This window comes from Oncorhynchus masou, chromosome 24 (genome assembly GCF_036934945.1).
Source record: "Oncorhynchus masou masou isolate Uvic2021 chromosome 24, UVic_Omas_1.1, whole genome shotgun sequence".
In the NCBI taxonomy this organism is placed as follows: domain Eukaryota; kingdom Metazoa; phylum Chordata; class Actinopteri; order Salmoniformes; family Salmonidae; genus Oncorhynchus; species Oncorhynchus masou.
The window spans coordinates 21,274,491-21,299,209 of NC_088235.1; the positions used below are offsets into that span (position 1 = coordinate 21,274,491).

Sequence of the window (24,719 nt, forward strand, 5' to 3'; positions counted from 1 at the left end):
ACCCTGTGGGCTAGGAGTAGGGTGCATGCCTATGCTAACACCCCCTGTGGGCTAGGAGTATGGTGCATGCCTATGCTAACACCCCCTGTGGGCTAGTAGTAGGGAGCATGTCTAGGCTATCGCCCCCTGTGGGCTAGGAGTAGGGAGCATGTCTAGGCTATCGCCCCCCGTGGGCTAGGAGTATGGAGCATGCCTATGCTAACACCCCCTGTGGGCTAGGAGTAGGGTGCATGCCTATGCTAACACCCCCTGTGGGCTAGGAGTATGGTGCATGCCTATGCTAACACCCCCTGTGGGCTAGGAGTATGGTGCATGCCTATGCTAACACCCCCTGTGGGCTAGGAGTATGGTGCATGCCTATGCTAACACCCCCTGTGGGCTAGGAGTATGGTGCATGCTTATGCTAACACCCCCTGTGGGCTAGGAGTATGGTGCATGCCTATGCTAACACCCCCTGTGGGCTAGGAGTAGGGAGCGTGTCTAGGCTATCGCCCCCTGTGGGCTAGGAGTATGCTGCATGTCAGGCTAGCTCCCCCTGTGGGCTAGGAGTATGGAGCATACCTAGGCTAGCGCCCCCTGTGGGCTAGGAGTATGGAGCATGCCTAGGCTAGCGCCCCCTGTGGGCTAGGAGTATGGAGCATGTTTAGGCTATCGACCCGTGGGCTAGGAGTATGGTGCATGTCAGGCTAGTGCCCCCTGTGGGCTAGGAGTATGGAGCATGTTTAGGCTATCGACCCGTGGGTTTGGAGTATGGTGCATGTCAGGCTAGCGCCCCCTGTGGGCTAGGAGTATGGTGCATGTCTAGTCTCCAGATGTTTAATGTGCTGTTGGTAGTAGTAGTAGTAGTAGTAGTAGTAGTAGTAGTAGTAGTAGTGGGCGACAGTGGGTCTGTTTAGTAGAGCTGCTGATCTTTGACTCTGCATCTTAAAAAAAAAAAAAGGTCCAAAAAAAAAAGGTCCAATGCAGTTTTGTATCAATATCAAAACATTTCTGGGTAACAATTAAGTTCCTTACTGTAATAGATTTCCATTCAAAAATTGGGAAAAAAATTCTCATACAAGAATTTTGATAGACCAATAAAAAGAGATCGACAGTCCTAACTAATTTACCGCATGGTGATGTCATCATGGAAAGCCAAATCTTCCACCCATGCAAACCTGCTGATTAGAAGGTCCTGTGTATATTGTATTTTCAACCAGCAACTATCAGAAAATAACACCGATCAAATGTTTCCACACTTTTACAGTGTTAGTTTCATCAGCTGTTCTACAATATGATACAAAACACAGGAAGAAACAAACTTCTGACTGCACTTAGCTTTTAATGTCTGTTACATTACCCTGGGATGTGATGAAGCGTTACACATATGTACAAACCTTTTAGTTTCCTCTGACTGTGGGATTGTACATGCAGCAGGTATTAGAGCTGGAACTTTATGCGTACTAAAACACAACCCTCCCTTTGCACCTGCATCTAAACCAGTGTTTCCCAATCCTGGTAAATACTGGTTTGACACTCACACAATTGATTCAACTAATTAAAGGTTTGATGAGTTGATGTACAAGGGCTGAAACAAATGTCTACCTGAGATCCCCAGGGCTAGGATTGGTTCTTAAAACCTCTCCTCGGGGACCCCCAAACATTTCCCAGGTGTGTTGAAGCCCTGAACTAATTCTCCCAGACAAGGGCTTGAGAATTAGTTGACTCTGGTGTGCTAGCTCTGAAATGGATCCTACACATGGAACAGATGGGGGTCCCCGAGGAGAGGTTTGAGAACCCCTAATATGAGAGAGATGTGCACAATTTGCTGAGTGGAAATTTGAGACACTGGAGAACAGCCAGGGCTGGATCTTTGTTAGAGGCTGTTTCCATGACAGTACTGTCCTGTTTTCCCCCGAGGAAGACTCTGCATAGCAATGAGAGCAAACAGGCCAGGAAAACTGACTGAATGATTTAGTTACAGCCGTCGACAAAACCTTATTTCTCATTGCTAACCAAGTCTTCAAGGAATGTAAAGAAAGGCCACATCTCTCATATATAAATGCATTTATTTAACTACATTTTTCCTCATTTAAAGTAAAAGTTTTGCCATAGCTATAAAACAGTGAACAATTGCAAGCGTTGTACAGTAGATCCACTCACTGGTGTTGCTTGTTCATACTGTACAGTAGATCAACGTAGTGTATATACAAACATACACTTTTACATTGGTTACCCCCATGCTGCCTCCCCTGTGATTTGAATCCTACAGCAAACTGTTTTATCAAAGGAACAAATCATATTTGATGTCCCAAACTACTATTTTCTTGATTTGGTTTATTATTCGTCATCATTATGCCAATGGCACGTCCTTCACCTTGTATTGACAATGTTAATCAAATAAGTAAATAACTTTGGCACATTGTGCTATGTAAACATTTCATCCAATTAAAATGTGGCTGTAATGCTAGGATTTTTTTTCTCCTAAAGTGAACAGCAAACTTGTCATTTTCACACAAATCTTACAAAAAAGGCTTGATTCAATACTTGAACAACCGTTGCCACCATGTAGACAATGTTCACCCGAGCAATCCCTTTTAGTACTGTAGGCCACCTGAATTTCACATTAGAATTGTTTCAATTTCAACAGTGACGTACATGATAGCAGACAAAGCTCTTACCATGTGAAACTTGTCAACTCATCTCACACGTGAGGTTACAACCCCCAACTCATCTCACACGGGAGGTTACAACCCCCAACTCATCTCACACGGGAGGTTACAACCCCCAACTCATCTCACACGGGAGGTTACAACCCCCAACTCATCTCACACGGGAGGTTACAACCCCCAACTCATCTCACACGGGAGGTTACAACCCCCAACTCATCTCACACGGGAGGTTACAACCCCCAACTCATCTCACACGGGAGGTTACAACCGCCAACTCATCTCACACGGGAGGTTACAACCGCCAACTCATCTCACACGGGAGGTTACAACCCCCAACTCATCTCACACGGGAGGTTACAACCCCCAACTCATCTCACACGGGAGGTTACAACCCCCAACTTATAACGGAGGTTACAACCCCAACTCATCTCACACGGGAGGTTACAACCCCAACTTATAACGGAGGTTACAACCCCCAACTTATAACGGAGGTTACAACCCCCAACTTATAACGGAGGTTACAACCCCAACTCATCTCATGATTTCATAGTCCTGCTCGCACACGGATCTTACATTCTGAACTGCAAATAAAATATTATGGTCTGTTTCTGCTCTTTCAGTGGGACACCTCTCTTACTGTGGGACACCTCTCTTTGGCATTTTTTAAATGCAATACCTTTTCCACAAGCGTCAGGATAGGGACTGCTGCATATGCTCCGTCGCTGTGATGCTCATTTCTGTACTGATGGTTGGAGATTCCTTTTGTGTCAGGAAGTTTGACCAGAATGGTGTAGAACACACAGGGATTAATGTATAGGACTTATTTCTTATGGTAAATGTTATGCATATATAATGAGGGCTTACAAAATAATGAGTAATTTGCTATTCTAGAATAAATTAAACTCCCATTGATATCAGGGGAACCCCCACGAGACAAAACCAATGTCACGTCAATGGATTAATTGTTGCTTTCATAAGTCGTTACAGGCTCCTTGGGCCATCACATTAAAGGTGGGTTCTACTGCCCCTCAACAAACAGTAGCGTTTAAAGTACCACATATCACAAGCTACATGTAGAAACCCAATCAGAATGGTCCCGAAGCAGATGCTAAATGCACAACAATGACATTGAAATAGGAACAACTTATTGCTTTTCTCCCTTGTGAGTGCAGTTAACTATAGCCGAATGACCTGCCCTCCTTCAAGAAAGCTGTTGAAAGCTGTTCACTAAGCACACAGACACGTTCTCTTTTAAATGGGATGGATATCAAAAAAGGCAAAGACATCATTCACAAAGCATGCGAGTAATGTCGAGAAACAAATGGACAGAAAGAGAAACTGTAGGAGAAAAAAGCCATAGAAGTATTGGTATAACATGCAGCAAGGCCTCGCCGTGTACCGCGTACATGCTGTCTGTCACTTAGCGAGCTGAACAAGTGGCATTTTCTAAAATGTCAAATCACAAATACATACACTGTGTGAGACAACACTTGTCAACTTCTGAGAATGGAAATGATGGTTCCAACATTACCCTGTGATAAACTCTTCACCAATACTGATTTGGATGCAATGTTAACACCGACACTGAAAAGGGCAACTTTTTTTTTTTTTAGAAAGTAAGTAGATTTGTTTTTACTCACAAGAGAACTGTCAGAATGCAATAATAGTACAAAGAAATATAAAGAAAAACATAATGAATATATATATATATAAAATAATTTTGTTGGGGGGGGAGGTTCCATTTAATTGTGATGTACAAAGGGGACAAACACTGAGGAGCCGTAGCAGCCAGTGCTACAATCTGTGACGATTCAGCAGCGATACATCCACACCCTCGACAACTCCTGGCCCCACCAGCATCCATGAGAGGCCTGCGAAGAGAACACTTCTGATCGGACGACGTACCTTCTTACAACACGCGTGACAGGAGCAGAATCAAAACTCTGTAAATAGTTAATTTTCTTAAATCTCTTTTCAACTCTGGCAGAGCAGTCCACCAATCAGGAGAGAGGCGTTTGAGTGAACGAGAGGAACAGTGCATAGAGTCATTTCCCTTCTACCAGCAGGACTTTAAGGGGCCAAAACCAGCTGAGACAATCCACTTTCTTCCTGGCCAGTTTGTCTAGTCAGGGAACCTCTGTAGAATACGTCTTTTACATTCAACAAAGACAGATTACTAGAGAGAGAAAAACAACTAATTAATAGTCTTATCCATTTCAGAACTTCAGTGGAAAGAGAGAACAAAGGACACGCACAAAATAAAAAAACATCCAGAAAGTTTCTTTCGCCTGTAATAAGAAAAATGACTTTCTCACATTCCAAAGAGCGGGACTAAAGATGAAATGCTGAGGTATATAGTTGGAGGGAAAGCATTATCATCATCACCACCACCAACATTAAAATCATCATCAACATTAAAATCATCATCATCCCACTTGGTAGTCTGTAGTTTCAATATCCTGCTTCCCTCTGTGTGTTGTGGCCCCTCCGGGGACCTCAGTCTGTCCGTCCGTCTGTGTGTGTGTTGGTAATAGGTGGCTCTAGTCTGTTTGGCTCCAGGGAGGAGAGGATGTGGTGCTGGTGGGGGATACTCTCTCTCTGTTTGTCTGTCCATCTCTCTCTCTCTAGGGCTGGAGGTTGAGTGTGAACTTCCACTGCTGGTTGAGGTTGGGGCTGCACACCTCCACTGTCAGCCCCCCATTACGTGCGCTGCGGCTGTCCAGGCACAGGTTGCTGCCCACGTGCCGCAGCTTGGAGTTGCTCTCAATCTGCTCCCATTTCTGGAGACACACGAGGTGCGGTCAGGGAGGGGTTGGGAGGAAACAAAGGTCCACAAATCAGACACAGGTTTTTATGTCATGTGAGTTTTATTAACCAAAAACGCAATAATCCTATGATCACTAATGGTTTCTATTGATAGTGAGTTTATAGTGCAAATCCAAAGGGATCATCCCAATCCAGAAAATCATCATAATCCACTAAATTAATGTTCTAATTCCATTCTAACAGCCGGACTGCTGTCAGTCTCTCATTTACTACTAGTGCTTTCTGATCGATCTGATCCTTGGTGCATGACTCGGTGCTCGGCTCGCTCACCTGTCTGCTGTCGTTTTCCCTGCAGCCCTGCATTTTGATTTGTGAGCCAGCAGTGCGATCCACCACCGTCAGACACAGGTCCATGTGCTTCACTGACTTGTCCTTGGTCAGTGCCCATTCCTGAGGTGAAAGAGAGGGAGACAGTCAGTTTAGGTACTCCTCAATGATTATGTAGATCTATTTGTAAAGTGTGTGTCTTTGTCAAGTGTGAATATGCGGTGTTTGCATGTTGTCTGTTGTAAATCACACCTATATAGACCAACAGGGCCTTGACTCTCCCATAATCCCCTCCTCCAGCGCAGTAATATAATCAATATGTTGTGGGAAGTGGGACATAAAATGGATTTCATCAGTATGAATCAGAGACTCCCAATCAAAGCAATATTTGACTGTCCAGTCCAGCTCCTGATAGTGGACTGTCCAGTCCAGAGCCTGACCAAAAGTAAACCCACCTCAGTGTGTTACCCAGCCCAGTGCACAGCTTGGTTATGTATAATGGATCTGAGCAGTACCTGAACCCTGAATGGTACCTGATTTCCCCCAGCATTGTGGCATTCGTAGACCCCCACCACTCCATCTGCAAAGTGTCCCAGAGTGTCTAAGCAGTTCCCTCCCTGCTGCAGAGCTCCAAAGGCAATGTCCTGATGGTCAGGGACCCTGAAGAGCCAGACAAACAGCACAAGTCAGGGGGATGTCAAATCACAAGATTATATGACCAAAGTCTTTCCCCTAGTTGAATTTCCAAGTGGAATAAAAAGGCCCACAAAGTCTGTTCCGCCTATATATTGCTGGTCCACTGTGGTCTCTACTTACCGCAGCTCAGGGTACACATTCTCCAAGTACCACTTGAATGGCTGGCAGCCAAGCTTCTTCTTCATCTCCATCCTGCTCTGAATGCTGCCAGACAGAGATTAAACCATGACTCATCTAACTACCAGCCATCTCTGGATGTACCATCTGACCTTCTGGAGGTGTCAGAAATGGGGAAATGTCTTTTGTTATTCTATACAAGGACTATACAAGGACATCTGTGATGCCATCTTGGAAGAAGGGCGTCTAAAAGGATACTTACTTGCCGTAGGGCACGTTTCGGGCCGAGGGCACAGCGGCGTAGTAAAAGTTCTTAAACTCATCCATCCACACCTCTGCTGCTCGCCTCGTGTTCCTGTAGACAGACCGATACACACCATGCTAGAATACTTTAAAAAATGCATTCTTCCTGTTCCTTCTTCCAGTCCTTGAAATAATCACTGATCTGAAATAATGTAATAATTTCAGTGCAGTGCAGTAGCCTAAAAACTATAGGCAATGTTATAGATTCAATTGATCACGTGTTATTTATTCAATAGAAGGATGGATGTCTGTTAAAATATGAACAGGACAAGAGAAAGTGAGGATGCGGTTCAAGCTTCAGAAAACACAGGAGGAGAGTGACAGTCCTCAAAGCTATTTTGAGATATGAGCACACATCCTAAGACTTGGCAATCTGTGGGGTTTTCAGTGCTATGTGATAGACTGGCAGTGAGGGAGTGGTCACTTTCTCTCATCTCATTGATGAATCACCCAGACACTGACACTGCAGGGGTGAAGCCAAGACGAGAGCAGAGCTGAGGCTTCTGTCCTGATTGAGCCTCAAATGTAATGACTGCAGCTAAGCTAGACTTTGAACAACAGTATTAGAATGTGAATTGCAAAGGAATGAAACAGCCCTTCCCAATAGGCTACTAGCAGGTTTTCATCTCAATGCCTCAGCTTGGATTTCATTGGGTCTTTGAGAAAAGTAAAGTTAAGGGTAAAATGTGGGTAAAGGTACTGTAGGGTTAGTGAGTAAACTCAATTGCCAGTTAGCCTGTACTGTTGCCCTTTTTTATGGCTCTCATTTCAAACTATGTACACTCCAGTTGGTTGGTTATGTGCCAGTAGGTAGAAGAGGTTAGTCCACAGTGCCAGTATGTAGAAGAGGTTAGTCCACAGTGCCAGTATGTAGAAGAGGTGAGTCCCCTGTGGACTCCAAGAAGTCAGACTTTAGCCAAGTCTACCTCACAGGTACAATCAATAGTCACCTAGCAAACACAGTGCCACTGCCCCCAGGGAAGGTATATGGGTGCTGCTTCCTGAAGACGTGGCCCACTCTACTGCAGGGAATGATCTCTAGACTGCCGCCACACTGCCACACGCGGAAAGAGATCTCTACAATGTCCAAAGACAAAATACGAAACACACACATTAATATAACAGTTTAGGGCAAGGTTTTACAGTGACAATTCAATGTGCTAGAACTTCCCACAGTTGGCATCTTCAATGTCAATACGATTTCAATCAGAAAATGGTGTCATATAATATTGACATATAGACATCATAAACCAATCCAGAAAAGGCATCCCACTCCCTCTTCCATCCCCACACAATGACAAACAAGCTCAAGCTTTCCGAGTGTTCTGTGTCCACTTACCCAGATTCTCTCCACCCCACACATCCATCATCATGTCGTACTTCCCCAACAACTCAAAGTAGTCCTTGTCCATGACAAAGAGGCCGCCGGCAATCATGGGAGTCCTGAGATAGGGGTATGACAGAAAGTAGCTAGGGTTATGAGACAAACCAGAGACCGTTCTGCCAAGTTCAGCTCTCCTACAGTCCTCTCATTTGCATGTGATACCCGGAGCCCTGAAACCCGGCAGCGGGAGGTAGGCTGGCCCTGAAACCCGGCAGGTAGGCTGGCCCTGAAACCCGGCAGGTAGGCTGGCCCTGAAACCCGGCAGGTAGGCTGGCCCTGAAACCCGGCAGGTAGGCTGGCCCTGAAACCCGGCAGGTAGGCTGGCCCTGAAACCCGGCAGGTAGGCTGGCCCTGAAACCCGGCAGGTAGGCTGGCCCTGAAACCCGGCAGCTGGGGGTAGGCTGGCCCTGAAACCCGGCAGCGGGAGGTAGGCTGGCCCTGAAACCCGGCAGCGGGAGGTAGGCTGGCCCTGAAACCCGGCAGCGGGAGGTAGGCTGGCCCTGAAACCCGGCAGCGGGAGGTAGGCTGGCCCTGAAACCCGGCAGCGGGAGGTAGGCTGGCCCTGAAACCCGGCAGGTAGGCTGGCCCTGAAACCCGGCAGGTAGGCTGGCCCTGAAACCCGGCAGGTAGGCTGGCCCTGAAACCCGGCAGGTAGGCTGGCCCTGAAACCCGGCAGGTAGGCTGGCCCTGAAACCCGGCAGGTAGGCTGGCCCTGAAACCCGGCAGGTAGGCTGGCCCTGAAACCCGGCAGCTGGGGGTAGGCTGGCCCTGAAACCCGGCAGCGGGAGGTAGGCTGGCCCTGAAACCCGGCAGCGGGAGGTAGGCTGGCCCTGAAACCCGGCAGCGGGAGGTAGGCTGGCCCTGAAACCCGGCAGCGGGAGGTAGGCTGGCCCTGAAACCCGGCAGCGGGAGGTAGGCTGGCCCTGAAACCCGGCAGGTAGGCTGGCCCTGAAACCCGGCAGGTAGGCTGGCCCTGAAACCCGGCAGGTAGGCTGGCCCTGAAACCCGGCAGGTAGGCTGGCCCTGAAACCCGGCAGGTAGGCTGGCCCTGAAACCCGGCAGGTAGGCTGGCCCTGAAACCCGGCAGGTAGGCTGGCCCTGAAACCCGGCAGCTGGGGGTAGGCTGGCCCTGAAACCCGGCAGGTAGGCTGGCCCTGAAACCCGGCAGGTAGGCTGGCCCTGAAACCCGGCAGGTAGGCTGGCCCTGAAAACCGGCAGCGGGAGGTAGGCTGGCCCTGAAACCCGGCAGCGGGAGGTAGGCTGGCCCTGAAACCCGGCAGCGGGAGGTAGGCTGGCCCTGAAACCCGGCAGCGGGAGGTAGGCTGGCCCTGAAACCCGGCAGCGGGAGGTAGGCTGGCCCTGAAACCCGGCAGCGGGAGGTAGGCTGGCCCTGAAACCCGGCAGCGGGAGGTAGGCTGGCCCTGAAACCCGGCAGCGGGAGGTTGGCTGGCCCTGAAACCCGGCAGCGGGAGGTTGGCTGGCCCTGAAACCCGGCAGCGGGAGGTTGGCTGGCCCTGAAACCCGGCAGCGGGAGGTAGGCTGGCCCTGAAACCCGGCAGCGGGAGGTAGGCTGGCCCTGAAACCCGGCAGCGGGAGAGAGCTGTGGTGTCCTAACCTCTGGCTGTTTGGATGGAATAATAAAACACTTCACTTTTACTCAGAGGCCATTTTGTTTTCGAAAGGAAGAAAAACATCAATGAGCGTCTTGGACAAAAGCCTGTTGAACAAAAATGCATGTCTCAACACAAAAACAAGGTCTGGTCAACAAAGAAATGGATCAAACAAAGTCTGGTCTTCAAGGACATAGGGCTTGGCAGTATACCGTATGTTATGATATACCGGTGTTGATGCAGGGACCGGTTTGGGTTTTTACTTTACCTTCTATACCGGGATTTGAATGTTTGGTTTGTTAAATGTGATACGCCGTGTGCAATGTACATTTGTATTGTTTACTTCGCTTCTTGAGTCATCTCCCTCCGCTCTTTATCTCTGTGCCACTTTCCACAGAGAACTAGCCACGCCCCCTGTCACTCAAGGAGCGCATTTGATGTTCCTCAACCACGGGACACTTGCGTTCAGTCTGCATTAGTGATGGGCAGCTCAGAGGATCTGTAGATCTTTGGAGGAGGACCTCCATTATGGCATCTGCTGAGGGATTCCTTCCTGCTGCATCCCAGTTGCTCTCTCCTTTGTGGCACTACTGCTGGTGCTTCTGCTCCATCTGCTCCCTCTTCTTCTTGTTGCCCTGGTGCCTGAGCCAGCTGACTGCTGGGGCTATCCCTCCCTGCTGCTGAGGTTATTCTTTGAAGAGCCTCAATCGCTCTGGCATCACTGAATGCTAACTTCTTAAACCTGGGGTCAAGTGCAGCGGTTTCTGATAGCACGTGATTATATTCCATTCTGTGGGACTTTCTGTCCATTGATGAACATAGGGTGTCCATCAACTCTGTCACATGTCCTGTAGTTACATTTGCTTCTCTCTGGCGGCTGGCTGTGATTCGCTGCAGACTCTTACACAGGAGTATCATTTTACATCAGGAGTATCACAGTAACTAATTAGTTCAGGTTCATGTTTTGTCCACTGATACTACATTCTCATCTACTGCTCTTATACATTTATAATACTGGATTAAATATTGATGTAGTAATAACTGCTTACTCACTTCTCTCCACTGATCTCCACAGTGACCTGCTCAAAGGGTTCCAGGACTCTGCACACCTCCACCACCACCTCCCATTCCTCTTGGGTTAGAGTGTCAACAGCTGTATTGACAATTGTCAGGGTATAGATTGCATCCTTTGACTCAAGAAACCGCTTCAAACATATCAAATGTTCAATTCCAACTTGTAGTGCAGTCTTGTTCAGGCCTCAGCTCAGGCACCCCCATCTGTCGTTGTGTAGACTTTAGTGTTTCAGCACCTACTGTGTTCCTGTGGAAGTATTCCACAGCTGCTTTCACTTTGTCCACAGTGGGCTTCATCACCTTCAGAGCATTTCTTACAATCAGGTTGATTGTGTGGGCAAGACATGGATGATGGGTCCATTTAAACATTTTCATGGCTTTGGTTATGGTAGCTGCTTTGTCGCTAACACAACAGACCACTTTTCCATCTACTTGCCATTCTCTGGCCACTTTCAACAGTTCCTCTGCCAAGTTCCCTGAGGTGTGTCTGTTGCTGAACTCAATGATGTCCAGAAGACCGCTAGACATCGAAAAATCTTCAATGAAGTGACATGTAAGAAGTGGTTACCCTTGATGTCTTACAGTCAGTGGTAAGGCAAACTGCAGTAGCTTTTTGGACTCTCTCCCACACTGAAGCCTGTGTGCTCTCGTACAGTTGTGGAATAAGTGATTTTGAAAGAGTTTTCCGGCTTGGAATTGTGTACATTGGATTTAGACTATTGCTATAATTTCTAAAACCTCTGTCCTCCAAGATAGAAGAATGTCTGGAAATCAGTGGGAATCATTTTAAACAATGCACTATCAATTTGGCCTTGTTTTGCTACAGACATAGGCATAAACTGGTCCATAGAATACTGTTGCTGTGGGTCGCGGAATAGGCCTACTAGACTGAGGTGATACATCTCCACGTGTGGAGGTGCTGACTCCACCAGTATCACTAGTAGGTCTACTTGACTGAGGTGATACATCTCCACGTGTGGAGGTGCTGACTCCACCAGTATCACTAGTAGGTCTACTTGACTGAGGTGATACATCTCCACGTGTGGAGGTGCTGGCTCCACCACTATCACTAGTAGGTCTACTTGACTGAGGTGATACATCTCCACGTGTGGAGGTGCTGACTCCACCAGTATCACTAGTAGGTCTACTTGACTGAGGTGATACATCTCCACGTGTGGAGGTGCTGACTCCACCAGTATCACTAGCAGGTCTACTTGACTGAGGTGATACATCTCCACGTGTGGAGGTGCTGGCTCCACCAGTATCACTAGTAGGTCTACTTGACTGAGGTGATACATCTCCACGTGTGGAGGTGCTGACTCCACCAGTATCACTAGTAGGTCTACTTGACTGAGGTGATACATCTCCACGTGTGGAGGTGCTGACTCCACCAGTATCACTAGCAGGTCTACTTGACTGAGGTGATACATCTCCACGTGTGGAGGTGCTGGCTCCACCAGTATCACTAGTAGGTCTACTTGACTGAGGTGATACATCTCCACGTGTGGAGGTGCTGGCTCCACCACTATCACTAGTAGGTCTACTTGACTGAGGTGATACATCTCCACGTGTGGAGGTGCTGGCTCCACCACTATCACTAGTAGGCCTACTTGACTGAGGTGATACATCTCCACGTGTGGAGGTGCTGACTCCACCAGTATCACTAGTAGGTCTACTTGACTGAGGTGATACATCTCCACGTGTGGAGGTGCTGGCTCCACCACTATCACTAGTAGGTCTACTTGACTGAGGTGATACATCTCCACGTGTGGAGGTGCTGACTCCACCAGTATCACTAGTAGGTCTACTTGACTGAGGTGATACATCTCCACGTGTGGAGGTGCTGACTCCACCAGTATCACTAGCAGGTCTACTTGACTGAGGTGATACATCTCCACGTGTGGAGGTGCTGGCTCCACCAGTATCACTAGTAGGTCTACTTGACTGAGGTGATACATCTCCACGTGTGGAGGTGCTGACTCCACCAGTATCACTAGTAGGTCTACTTGACTGAGGTGATACATCTCCACGTGTGGAGGTGCTGACTCCACCAGTATCACTAGCAGGTCTACTTGACTGAGGTGATACATCTCCACGTGTGGAGGTGCTGGCTCCACCAGTATCACTAGTAGGTCTACTTGACTGAGGTGATACATCTCCACGTGTGGAGGTGCTGGCTCCACCACTATCACTAGTAGGTCTACTTGACTGAGGTGATACATCTCCACGTGTGGAGGTGCTGGCTCCACCACTATCACTAGTAGGCCTACTTGACTGAGGTGATACATCTCCACGTGTGGAGGTGCTGGCTCCACCACTATCACTAGTAGGCCTACTTGACTGAGGTGATACATCTCCACGTGTGGAGGTGCTGGCTCCACCAGTATCACTAGTAGGTCTACTTGACTGAGGTGATACATCTCCACGTGTGGAGGTGCTGGCTCCACCAGTATCACTAGCAGGCCAGCTAGATTCTCGAAGCTCCGCAACAGCTAGCTTCACAGTTGGGTGCACAGTTCGCATATGCCGGTGTAGGTTGTGTGTAGAACCGGCTTTATATGAGATTTTGTTTTGGCAAATTCTACACTGTGCTCTAACATTGTCTACATTATTAAAATGCATCCAAATGCTACTGTGCTTTCGACTCACTTCTTCTCTCTCATCGGCTGCTAAGTGTTTGACTGTGTGAGTTGGCTCGGCCCTCCCTCAACAGGAACAACGGGTGAGGCTGTTCGTCTGAGCAGACAATCCAAACGAATGTGCGCTTGAGCATTTAGGCCTATATCATTTGATTTATTTTTTGCTTCTTTGAATTAGTTAATTCTATTCATTTAAATATTTTGATTATTCATATCTTAATTGTTTATATTTTTATAAATAGATTCGGCTCTTCTGATATGGGAGCCGGCTCCCAACGTTCACCTACAAGAGCTGGCTCGTTTGCAAATGACCCATCACTGGTCTGCATGGTCAATGCAGCACATGCAACAATGTTGATGACAACAACGCTGTTTTCACTTTGCTTCTTAATATAATAGCACTAGCTTTTTATACTGAGACTATTAGTTTGTTTCTTACATCAGTAAACAGATAGTTTGTCTTTCCTTAGCAAGTTGCCCTAAATCTTGTGAGACGCTAATAGCTAACTAGCTAATAAATGTACTGAGTAAGTGCAATTGTAGCTAGCTAATACTGCCTGATAATACCAGCGATGGTGTAGACCAAAATCAGCATTTTATTTGTGCAACAGTATCTTCTAAATCAAAGAGGAATATGCAAAGCAAGAATATGTTAGCTACATGAAGTAGCTAAGAGAAAACATGCAATGTACCCAAAGCTTATAGGGTCCACTAGGAAACAATCATCAACACTTTAGTTCCTACCCTGTCACAATAACTCCTCCCTGGCATTTTAATTTGTTGTGTCATGACGTTTCCCTCTTTGGGTACAGCAAGCCCCATCCCCCTCTCCCTGCCTCCTACAACTAGGCTGCTGTGGTCAGAGAGGTCGTAATTTCCTGGAAGAGATTGTCTCTATACTGTGGCCACGAGGAAACAGAGTGAAGTTTCATAAAGAACAAAGTAATTTCTTCCACCTCACAGAACTTGAGGTCCAAACAACATTTATGTTCCAGAGAAGGTGTAAAAAAATCAGTGAAGAATCCAGCTACGAACTGGTCCGTTTGGTACAAGTTTGTAAAACTCATGGGAGACGGTGTGGCTACATTACCATTACGCTGTTTATATAATAGCCTCAGATATGAGGTTTACATCTAATTGTTGGATAAGATGAATGAGTATGATACTGTTTGTAAAATTGTGTAATGTGATTTTGGACTTTTTAATTAATGAAGGAAATTCCCTTTTGAGTTTAACTAAATCAGAGGACCGCCCAAGAGCCCAGTTAGGATCGGGCATCCTGGGACAGACCCTTTTCTGCAATTCCGAATAAAACCCCGACCTTGAGAATTCCTCAACAGACCATGTTTTTCTCTATTACGAGAGGACAAAGGTTACAGACCATGTTTTCTATCAATCATGAGAGGGCAAAGGTTGCAGACCAGATGGCTAAATCTTTTAACCATGCCACGTGGTTAAACTCTTACACTATCGATACCGACAGAATAAGAACAAGTCTTTGATATTAATTACTAGTCTGCAGCTAGGAATTCGGTATCATTGAACGTGAAGAACGACAACCACCGTAACTTCCATTCTACAACAACATGAATGAATGTCACTCTGAACAATCTATTCTAACCACGACAGAGAGAGAGGACGGAAACTAACTTTTCTACAGCGATCAAGACGACACACTGAGCGTAAATATATATATCGATGGCAATTGTTCCTGAATGAGTGAGCAAAGGATTAGCATTTCAATTGTTATAATTATCAACTGTGTGTTGTCTTCTCAGTCGACCCCCAATTCCCTTTTGTACAACAAGCTGCCATGCCGGTTTAGCCCACTAGGGCACATTTCCTTATCATTTCTTGTAACCATATTTTCTTTGTTTGTTTATGCATTACTTAGTTAGTAAATCAATTCTTTAAGACTATAGATGTATGGATGACTCATAGTGAAGACTGGGTTTGTGCAGATAACATTTGGAATAAGACTAACGTGAGGTAAAGTAAATAATTAATTAATTCGATGACTAATTGATCAGATATAAAACATCTGAAAAGTTATATTATTGAATATTTTCCTTGGTGCCCCGACTTCCTAGTTAATTACAGTTACAGGATTAATCATGTAATACTAATTACAGAGAATCTTTGATAAAAAGTAAAAGTCTTCATTTAATGATAGTAAAGACATCTCAAACACTGTATTCAAAGTGCCCACTATTATATTCTAAATATAGAATTAGAATAGTCATTCTATTTCCATGATCCCAACAGTTTTGCTCTAATTCGCAAGTTAAATCGCAATTGCAACATTTAGTTAAAAATAAGTCCTAGATTATTTTTCCCATATCGTGCAGCCCTACGTGGCAGTGTGGAAATGATCTCAATTGAGCAGTGGTGTGAAGTACTTATATAAAAATACTTTCAAGTACTACTTCAGTTGTTTTTTTTGGTATCTGTACTTCACTATTTTTGACAGCTTTTAATTTTACTTCACTACATTCCTAAAGAAAATACTGTACTTTTTACTGCATACATTTTCCCTGGCACCAAAAAGTACTCGTTACATTTTGAATGCTTAGCAGGACAGAAAAGGTCCAAATCACGCACTTGTCAAGAGAACATCCCTGGTCATCTACTCCCTGGGCCTCTGATCTGGAAAACTCACTCAACACAAATAATTTTTTTGTTAATTATGTCTGAGTGTTGGAGTGTGCCCCTGGCTATCCGTAAATTGAAATTATTTATACTTTTACTTTTGATACTTTAGTATATTTAAGACCAAATACCTTTAGACTTTTACTCAAGTAGTATTTCACTGAGTGACTTTCATTTGTATTGGAGTAATTTTCTATTAGTGAATCTTTACTGTCACTCAAGTATGACAGTTGGATACTTTTCCCACCACTACAGTTGAGTTCAGGAAATTATAAAAGCACAAAACTTGTTTTGGTTGAAGTTGAATTGAACAGTATAAAACAAATCAAAATAGAGAAAGACTCATTGAAATCACTAAGAATGTACAGTTGAAGTCCTTAGGTTGGAGACATTATAACTCGTTTTTCAACCACTCCATAAATTTCTTGTTAACAAACTATAGTTTTGGCATGTCGGTTAGGACATCTACTTTGTGCGTGCACAAGTCATTTTTAAAACAATTGTTTACAGACAGACTATTTCACTTATAATTCACTGTATTACAATTCCAGTGGGTTAGAAGTTTACATACACTAAGTTGACTGTGCCTCTAAACAGCTTGGAAAAGTCCAGAAAATTATGTAATGCTTTAGAAGCTTCAGATTGACTCAAATGATGTCAATTAGCCTATTGGAGGTGTACCTGTGGATGTATTTCAAGGCCTACCTTCAAACTCAGTGCCTCTTTGCTTGACATCATGGGAAAATCAAAATAAATCAGCCAAGACCTCTGAAAAAGAAATTGTAGACCTCCACAAGTCTGGTTCATCCTTGGGAGCAATTTCCAAATGCCTGAAGGTACCACATTCATCTGTACAAACAATAGTACAGAAGTATAAACACCATGTGACCAATCCTATAACAGCAGCAAAGGACCTTGTGAAGATGCTGGAGGAAACGGGTACAAAAGAATCTAAATCCACAGTAAAACAAGTCCTATATCGACATAACCTGAAAGGCCTCTAAGCAGGGAAGAAGCCACTGCTCCAAAACTGCCATAAAAAAGCCAGACTACTGTTTGCAACTGCACATTGGGACAAAGATTTTTCTTTTCTTTTTGGAGAAAAGTCCTCTGGTCTGATGAAACGAAAATAGAACTGTTTGGCCATAATGACCATCGTCATGTTTGAAGGAAAAAGGGGAAGGCTTGCAAGCCAAAGAACGCCATCCCAATCATGAAGCACAGGGGTGGCAGCATCATGTTGTGGGGGTGCTTTGCTGCAGGAGGGACTGGTGTACTTCACAAAATAGTTGGCATCATGAGGCAGGAAAATATGTGGATATATTGAAGCAACATCTCAAGACATCAGTCAAGTTAAAGCTTGGTCGCAAATGGGTCTTCCAAATGGACATTGACCCCAAGCCTACTTCCAACGTTGTGGCAAAATGGCTTAAACTTCTTGCGAAGAGCAATCCCGTATCCGGGAGCGTAATCATAGCCTCAAGCTCATTACCATAACGCAATGTTAACTATTCATGAAAATCGCAAATGAAATGAAAGAAATATATTCACTCACAAGCTTAGCCTTTTGTTAACAACACGGTCGTCTCAGATTGTCAAAATATGCTCTTCAACCATAGCTACACAAGCATTTGTGTAAGAGTATTGATAGCTAGCATAGCATTAAGCCTAGCATTCAGCAGGCAACATTTTCACAAAAACAAGAAAAGCATTAAAATAAAATGATTTACCTTTGAAGAACTTGGGATGTTTTCAATGAGGAGACTCTCAGTTAGATAGCAAATGTTCATTTTTTCCAAAAAGATTATTTGTGTAGGAGAAATCGCTCCGTTTTGTTCATCACGTTTGGTTAAGAAAAAAACCTGAAAATTCAGTCATTACAACGCTGAACTTTTTCCCAAATTAACTCCATAATATCGACAGAAACATGGCAAACGTTGTTTAGAATCAATCCAAGGTGTTTTTCACATATCTATTCGATGATAAATCATCGAATAGATGATCATTCACGGAAAAGTACTGGAGCTGGAGATTACGCAATATGTGCGACGGAGGACACCAAGCGATCATCTGGTAAATGTAGTGTCTTATGGTCAATCTTCCAATGATATGCCTACAAATACGTCACAATGCTGCAGACACCTTGGGGAAACGACGGAAAGTGTAGGCTCATTCTTGACCCATTCACAGCCATATAAGGAGACATTGAAACACAGCACTTTCAAAATCTGGGGCACTTCCTGTTTGAAATTTCATCTTGGTTTCAACTGTAGCATCAGTTCTGTGGCACTCACAGACAATATCTTTGCAGTTTTGGAAACGTCAGAGTGTTTTCTTTCCAAAGCTGTCAATTATATGCATAGTCGAGCATCTCTTCGTGACAAAATATCGCGCTGAAAACGGGAATGTTTTTTATCCAATAATGAATTACCGCCCCCAGAGTTTCAAGAGGACAACAAAGTTAAGGTATTGGAGTGGCCATCACAAAGTCCTGACCTCAATCCTATAGATAATTTGTGGGCAGAACTGAAAAAGCTTGTGTGAGCAAGGAGGCCTACAAACCTGACTCAGTTACACCAGCTCTGTCAGGAGTAATGGGCCAAAATTCACCCAACCTTTTGTGGGAAGCTTGTGGAAGACTACCCAAAACGTTTGACCCAAGTTAAACAATTTAAAGGCAATGCTACCAAATACTAATTGAGTTTATGTAAACTTCAGACCCACTGGGAATGTGATGAAAGAAATAAAAGCTGAAATAAATCATTCTCTCTACTTTTATTCTGACATTTCACATTCTTAAAATAAAGTGGTGATACTAACTGACCTAAGGGATGGAATTTTTACTAGGATTAAATGTCAGGAATTGTGAAAAACTGAGTTTAAATGTATTTGGCTAAGGTGTATTTAAACTTCTGACTTCAACTGTATGTGTTGCCACCCTAGGATCACTCACTACTCATAAAGCAAATGTAGAACTTTTATTATTCAAAAACTAAAAATACCGTCATACCGTCCAATTCTTTTAAAATACAATGATATAATATTTTGGCCATATCGCCCAGCCCAACAGGGACATGGATCAAACAAGGTCTGGTCGACAGGGACATGGATCTAACGAGGTCTGGTCTATAGGGATGTTGATCTAACTAGGTCTGGTCTACAGGGACATGGATCTAACAAGGTCTGGTCTACAGGTATGTGGATCTAAAAAGGTCTGGTCTACAGGGACATGGATCAAACAAGGTCTGGTCTACAGGGACATGGATCAAACAAGGTCTGGTCTACAGGGACATGGATCAAACTAGGTCTGGTCTACAGGGACATGGATCTAACAAGATCTGGTCTACAGGGACATGGATCTAACAAGATCTGATCGACAGGCACATGGATCTAACAAGATCTGGTCGACAGGGACATGGATAATGCAGGGATACTAAAGCAGATATAGAAGACCATTTAACCAGAACAGCTTCTCATATTGTTTTCTCTAAACCGGTCACAAACAAATGACATATTTTCAAACACCAAATGCCAATTACAATAAAAAAAATGACTTGAGTAACCCTTTGGGTTAATTTCCATCACCTTGTGAAGAGGAACAAGATGCATTATAGGCAATGAAGAGCAGTATTCTAATTCTAGCCTTTGGATATTGATTAAATGCTGCCCTCTGTTGGTTACCAATATGTTTACTGAGAGAATGCATCTGACATTTGGTTATTACATAAAACAGAACCCTTTCTGTGATCTCATACTGATCGAACAAATCAAAGTGTTTGCCCTCTTCTGATCTTCCTTTCACAGCAATATGTTCTCCCTCATCATCACCATACACAATTTAAGACAAAGCTGGATAAGATGAGAATGCCTTCAATCACCTCTGTCTGTGTTTACTTCACCCTGCGATATCATACGGCACCGTGGACATCAGGGAGAAAATAGAACAGAGGCTCTAAGGCGGTGGTTTTTTTCAGGAGCTTTTGGCTATATTCCCCAGAGGTTCCCCAGAGGAGGATGCACACTGATATCTAATGCTGCCTGCCTCAGCCTCTCCTCCAGGGGGCCCTGGCTATGAGGCAGAGGAGAGGACAGCAGAAAATCCAGAGGTGAGACAGGCTTACTTGATTGGAGCAGTGGGGTTTCCTTGACGCACCCTCCTCTGCTCCACAGTCATATAGTCCCACTTGAAGACCAGATTCCAATCAAATCCTAGAGCAGGAAAAACAGGTACTGATTAGGTTAAGGGATTTCAAGTAAACAAGAGTAGATTCATTTTGATAACAGGAAAATCTGGTTGTCAGTGTTTGTATTTCTCTTAACACTACTATCCTTTTCACACACAATGCCTAACTCATAGGTATTATATTGCACATCTGTGGCGTTCCCTCTATCTAAATTTTTAGATAAATTTTTTATTTTATTTAACTAGGCAAGTCAGTTAAGAACAAATTCTTATTTACAATGACAGCCTAGGAACAGTGGGGCAGAACGACAGATTGTTACCTTGTCAGCTCGGGGATTCGATCTAGCAACCTTTCGGTTACTGGCCCAACGCTCGAACCACGAGGCTACTTGCCGCCCCATATGGCTGTGCATTACACTTCTCATAAACCCTATAGAGTGCAGGAGCCATGGGAGTGCACAATGTAATCTGCCTATATCCCCAGACAAATCAATCAAATAGTCTCCATTCCAAAGGCGGTGCCTTTTTCAAGATTTATCACATGCTTATTATCTCCTTTGCTCTCTCACACATGCAGCCAACCAGCCAGCCAGCCAACCAACCAGCCAACCAACCACTCAGTCCGTCAGCCAGCCACACTCCAAGAAACAGACTTCTATGGCAGAAGGTGACATTGGGTACAGAGTGAAAACTGCCATGTGATTTTCCAGCCTGCCCTGGAGACGAAAGGAAAGCTGCAGGTATAGATGAGTGGGATTTACCTCCTTTGAGATCGGCCGAGGCGCCTACGTACTGGAAGTTGTCCATGTTGATGACGTCGATGATGGGGGAAACAACACGCGTTTTGTCCTGTGGGAGAAGTAAAGAGATTAAGATGGGGCACAAATATGCAGTGTTCCACTAGATTATATTGAAATAAGACTCAGGGACTGAAATAATCAGTCAAAACCACCACATAATTTCACAACCAAGCACTAGATAAAAGCTGAATAACAAATTACAGTCCAAAACAGATCTGTGGAGAGACAAACGGTTGTCCACATATTCACTTAAATATATGAGCTTAACACAGCCAGAACACAAATAGATTTCCAAGAGGCAAGTACAAGATTTGCTGTGAGTGACATAAATCAGATGGATTGGATTATTCCAGAACTATTCCAAGTCTTTTGATGGAGCAGCAGAACTACAGCAGTGACTGTGTTACATTGAAGTTTTGTCAAACCAATGGTGAGTAAGAGTAACATTTTTGGGGTCACATAGTCATATTTATCAGATGTTATTGCGGGTGTAGAGAAATGCTTCTGTTCCTAGCGCCAACAGATCAGTGATATCTAACAATTCACACACATCTAAAATTAAAATAATGTAATTAAGAAATATAGAAATATTAGGATGAGCAATGTCAGAGCCCAGAGTGTGTGTCAAATTAAATGGTATTGTCACATACACATAGTTAGCAGATGTCAATGCGAGTGTAGCGAAATGCTTGGGCTTCTAGTTCCGACTATGCCGTAATATCTAACAAGTAATCTAACAAATTCACAACAACTACCTTATACACACAAATGTAAAGGGATTAATAAGAATATGTACATATAAATATATGGATGAGCGATAGGCAAGATGCAGTAGATGGTATAGAGTACAGTATATACATGAGTTGAGTAATGTAGGGTATGTAAACATTATTAAAGTGACTTGTGCTACCTTTATTAAATCCATTAATTTAAGTGGCCAGAGATTTGAGTCTATGTTGACAGCAGCCTCTCTCTGTTAGTGATGCCTGTTTAACAGTCTGATGGCCTTGAGATGGAAGCTGTTTTTCAGTCTCTCGGTCCAAGCTTAGATGCACCTGTATTGACCTCGCCTTCTGGATGATAGCGGAGTGAACAGGCAGTGGCTCGGGTGGATGTTGTCCTTGATGATCTTTTGGCCTTCCTGTGACATCGGGAGCTGAAAGTGTTCTGGAGGGCAGGTAGTTTGACCCTAGTGATGCGTTGTGCAGACCGCACCACCCTCTGGAGAGCCTTACGGTTGATGGCGGTGCAATTGCTGTACCAGGCGGTGATACAGCTTGACAGGATGCTCTGGATTGTGCATCAGTAAAGGTTTGTGAGTGTTTTAGATGACAAGCCAAATTTCTTCAGCCTCCTGAGGTTGAAGAGGCACGGTTGCGCCTTCTTCACCACGTTGTCTGTGTAGGTGGACCTTTTCAGTTTGTCTGATGTGTACGCCGAGGAACTCAAAAACTTCCCACCTTCTCCACAATTGTCCCGTCGATGTGGATGGGGTGGGGTGTTTCCTGCTGTTTCCTGTAGTCCACGATAATCTCTCCATTGTTTTGTTGACACTGAGTGCGAGGTTATATTCCTGACACCACACTCCGAGGGCCCTCACCACCTCCCTGTAGGCCGTCTCGTCGTTGTTGGTAATCAAGCCTACCACTGTAGTGTCGACTGCAAACTTGAAGATTGAGTTGGAGGCGTGCATGGCCACGTAGTCATGGGTGAACAGGGAGTACAGGAGAGGGCTTAGAACACACCCTTGTGGGGCCCCAGTGTTGAGGATCAGTGGGGTGGAGATGTTGTTTCCTACCCTCACAACCTGGGGGCGACCCTTCAGAAAGTCCAGGACCCAGTTGCACAGGGCGAGATCGAGACCCAGGTTCGAAACCTTAATGATGAGCTGTAGTAAATGAACAGCATTCTCACATAGGTATTCCTCTTGTCCAGATGGGATAGGGCAGTGTGCAGTGTGATGGCGATTGCATCATCAGTGGACCTATTGGGGCGGTAAGCAAATTGGAGTGGGTCTAGGGTGGTGATATGATCCCTGACTAGTCTCTCAAAGCACATCATGATGACAGGAGTGAGTGCAATGGGGCGATAGTCATTTAGTTTGTTACCTTAGCTTTCTTGGGAACAGGAACAATGGTGGCCAACTTGAAGCATGTGGGGACAACAGTCTGGGGATAGGGATTGGTTGAATATGTCCGCTAACACAACAGCCAGCTGGTCTCTGAGGACGCGGCTAGGGATGCCGCCTGGGCTGGCAGCCTTGCGAGGGTTAACACATTTAAATGTTTTACCCACATTGGCCACGGAGAAGGAGAGCCCACAGGCTTTGGTAGCGGGCCGTGTCAGTAGCACTGTATTGTCGTCAAAGCGAGCAAAGAGGTTGTTTAATTTGTCTGGGAGCAAGACGTCGATGTCCGCATTGGGTCTGGTTTTCTTTTTGCAGTTCATGACTGACTGTACACCCTGCCACATGCGTCCCGTGTTTGAGCCGTTGAATTGCGACTCTACTTTGTCTCTATACCAACGCTTTCGTTTGATTGCCTTGCTGGGGGAATAGCTACACTGTTTGTATTCAGTCATGTTTCCGGTCGCCATGCCATGATTAAAAGTGGAGGTTCAGGCTTTCAGTTTTGCACGAATGCTGCCATTAATCCACGGTTTCTGGTTAGTGGTTGTAATAGTCACAGTGGGTACAACATCTCCAATGCACTTGCTAATAAACTCGCACACATCAATGTTGTCTGAGGCTATCCGGGAACATTTCCCAGTCCACGTGATCGAAGCAATCTTGAAGCATGGAATCCGATTGGTCAGACCAGCGTTGTAATGACCTGAGCACAGGCGTTTCCTGTTTTAGTTTCTGTCTATAGGCTGGGAGCAACAAAATGGATTCATGGTCAGATTTGAAGAAGGCAGGGCGCGGGAGGGCTTTGTATGCATCACGGAAGTTCAAGTAGCAATGATCCAGAATTCTGCCAGCTCGTGTCACGCATTCGATATGCTGATAGAATTTAGGGAGTATTGATCTTAGGTTAGCTTTGTTAAAATCCCCAGCTACAATAAATGCATCCTCAGGATGTATGGTTTCCAGTTTACATAGAGTCCACCGAAGTTCTTTTAGGGCCAACACGGTATCTGCTTGGGGGGAGGGGGGGGGGGAATATACACAGCTGCGACTATAATCTAAAATAATTCTCTTGGAAGATAATGCAGTCGGCATTTGATTGTAAGAAATTCGAGGACAGGTGAACATAAGGAGTTGAGTTCCTGTAGGTTGTTGTTGTTCTACACCGTGCATCGTTAAACATAAGGCATACACCCTCGCCCTTCTTACCAGAGATATGTTTGTTTCTGTCGGCGAGATGCATGAAGAAACCGGTTGGCTGTACCAACTCTGACAAAGTATCCCGAGTGAGTCATGTTTCCGTGAAATAGAGAATGTTAAAATCTGATGTCTCTCTGGAAGGCAACTCGAGTCCTAATTTCGTCCACCTTGTTATCTTGAGTTTGGACATTGGCG

At 44.9% G+C, this 24,719-nt stretch overlaps 1 protein-coding gene across 1 annotated transcript in view; it reads right to left on the bottom strand.

Moving 5' to 3' along the window:
• Positions 1-2,031: 2,031 nt before the first annotated feature.
• LOC135511895 (polypeptide N-acetylgalactosaminyltransferase 2-like) overlaps positions 2,032-24,719 on the bottom strand; it is a 139,420-nt gene continuing 116,732 nt past the window's right edge. The window contains exons 8-16 of the mRNA XM_064933412.1: positions 21,161-21,248; positions 20,338-20,425; positions 8,200-8,303; positions 7,811-7,937; positions 6,820-6,912; positions 6,561-6,644; positions 6,278-6,404; positions 5,748-5,867; positions 2,032-5,431 (exon numbers count right to left, since the gene is read on the bottom strand). Coding sequence (XP_064789484.1) covers positions 5,276-5,431; positions 5,748-5,867; positions 6,278-6,404; positions 6,561-6,644; positions 6,820-6,912; positions 7,811-7,937; positions 8,200-8,303; positions 20,338-20,425; positions 21,161-21,248 — 987 coding nt within the window. The 3' untranslated portion in view covers positions 2,032-5,275. The remainder of the gene's footprint in view (positions 5,432-5,747; positions 5,868-6,277; positions 6,405-6,560; positions 6,645-6,819; positions 6,913-7,810; positions 7,938-8,199; positions 8,304-20,337; positions 20,426-21,160; positions 21,249-24,719) is intronic.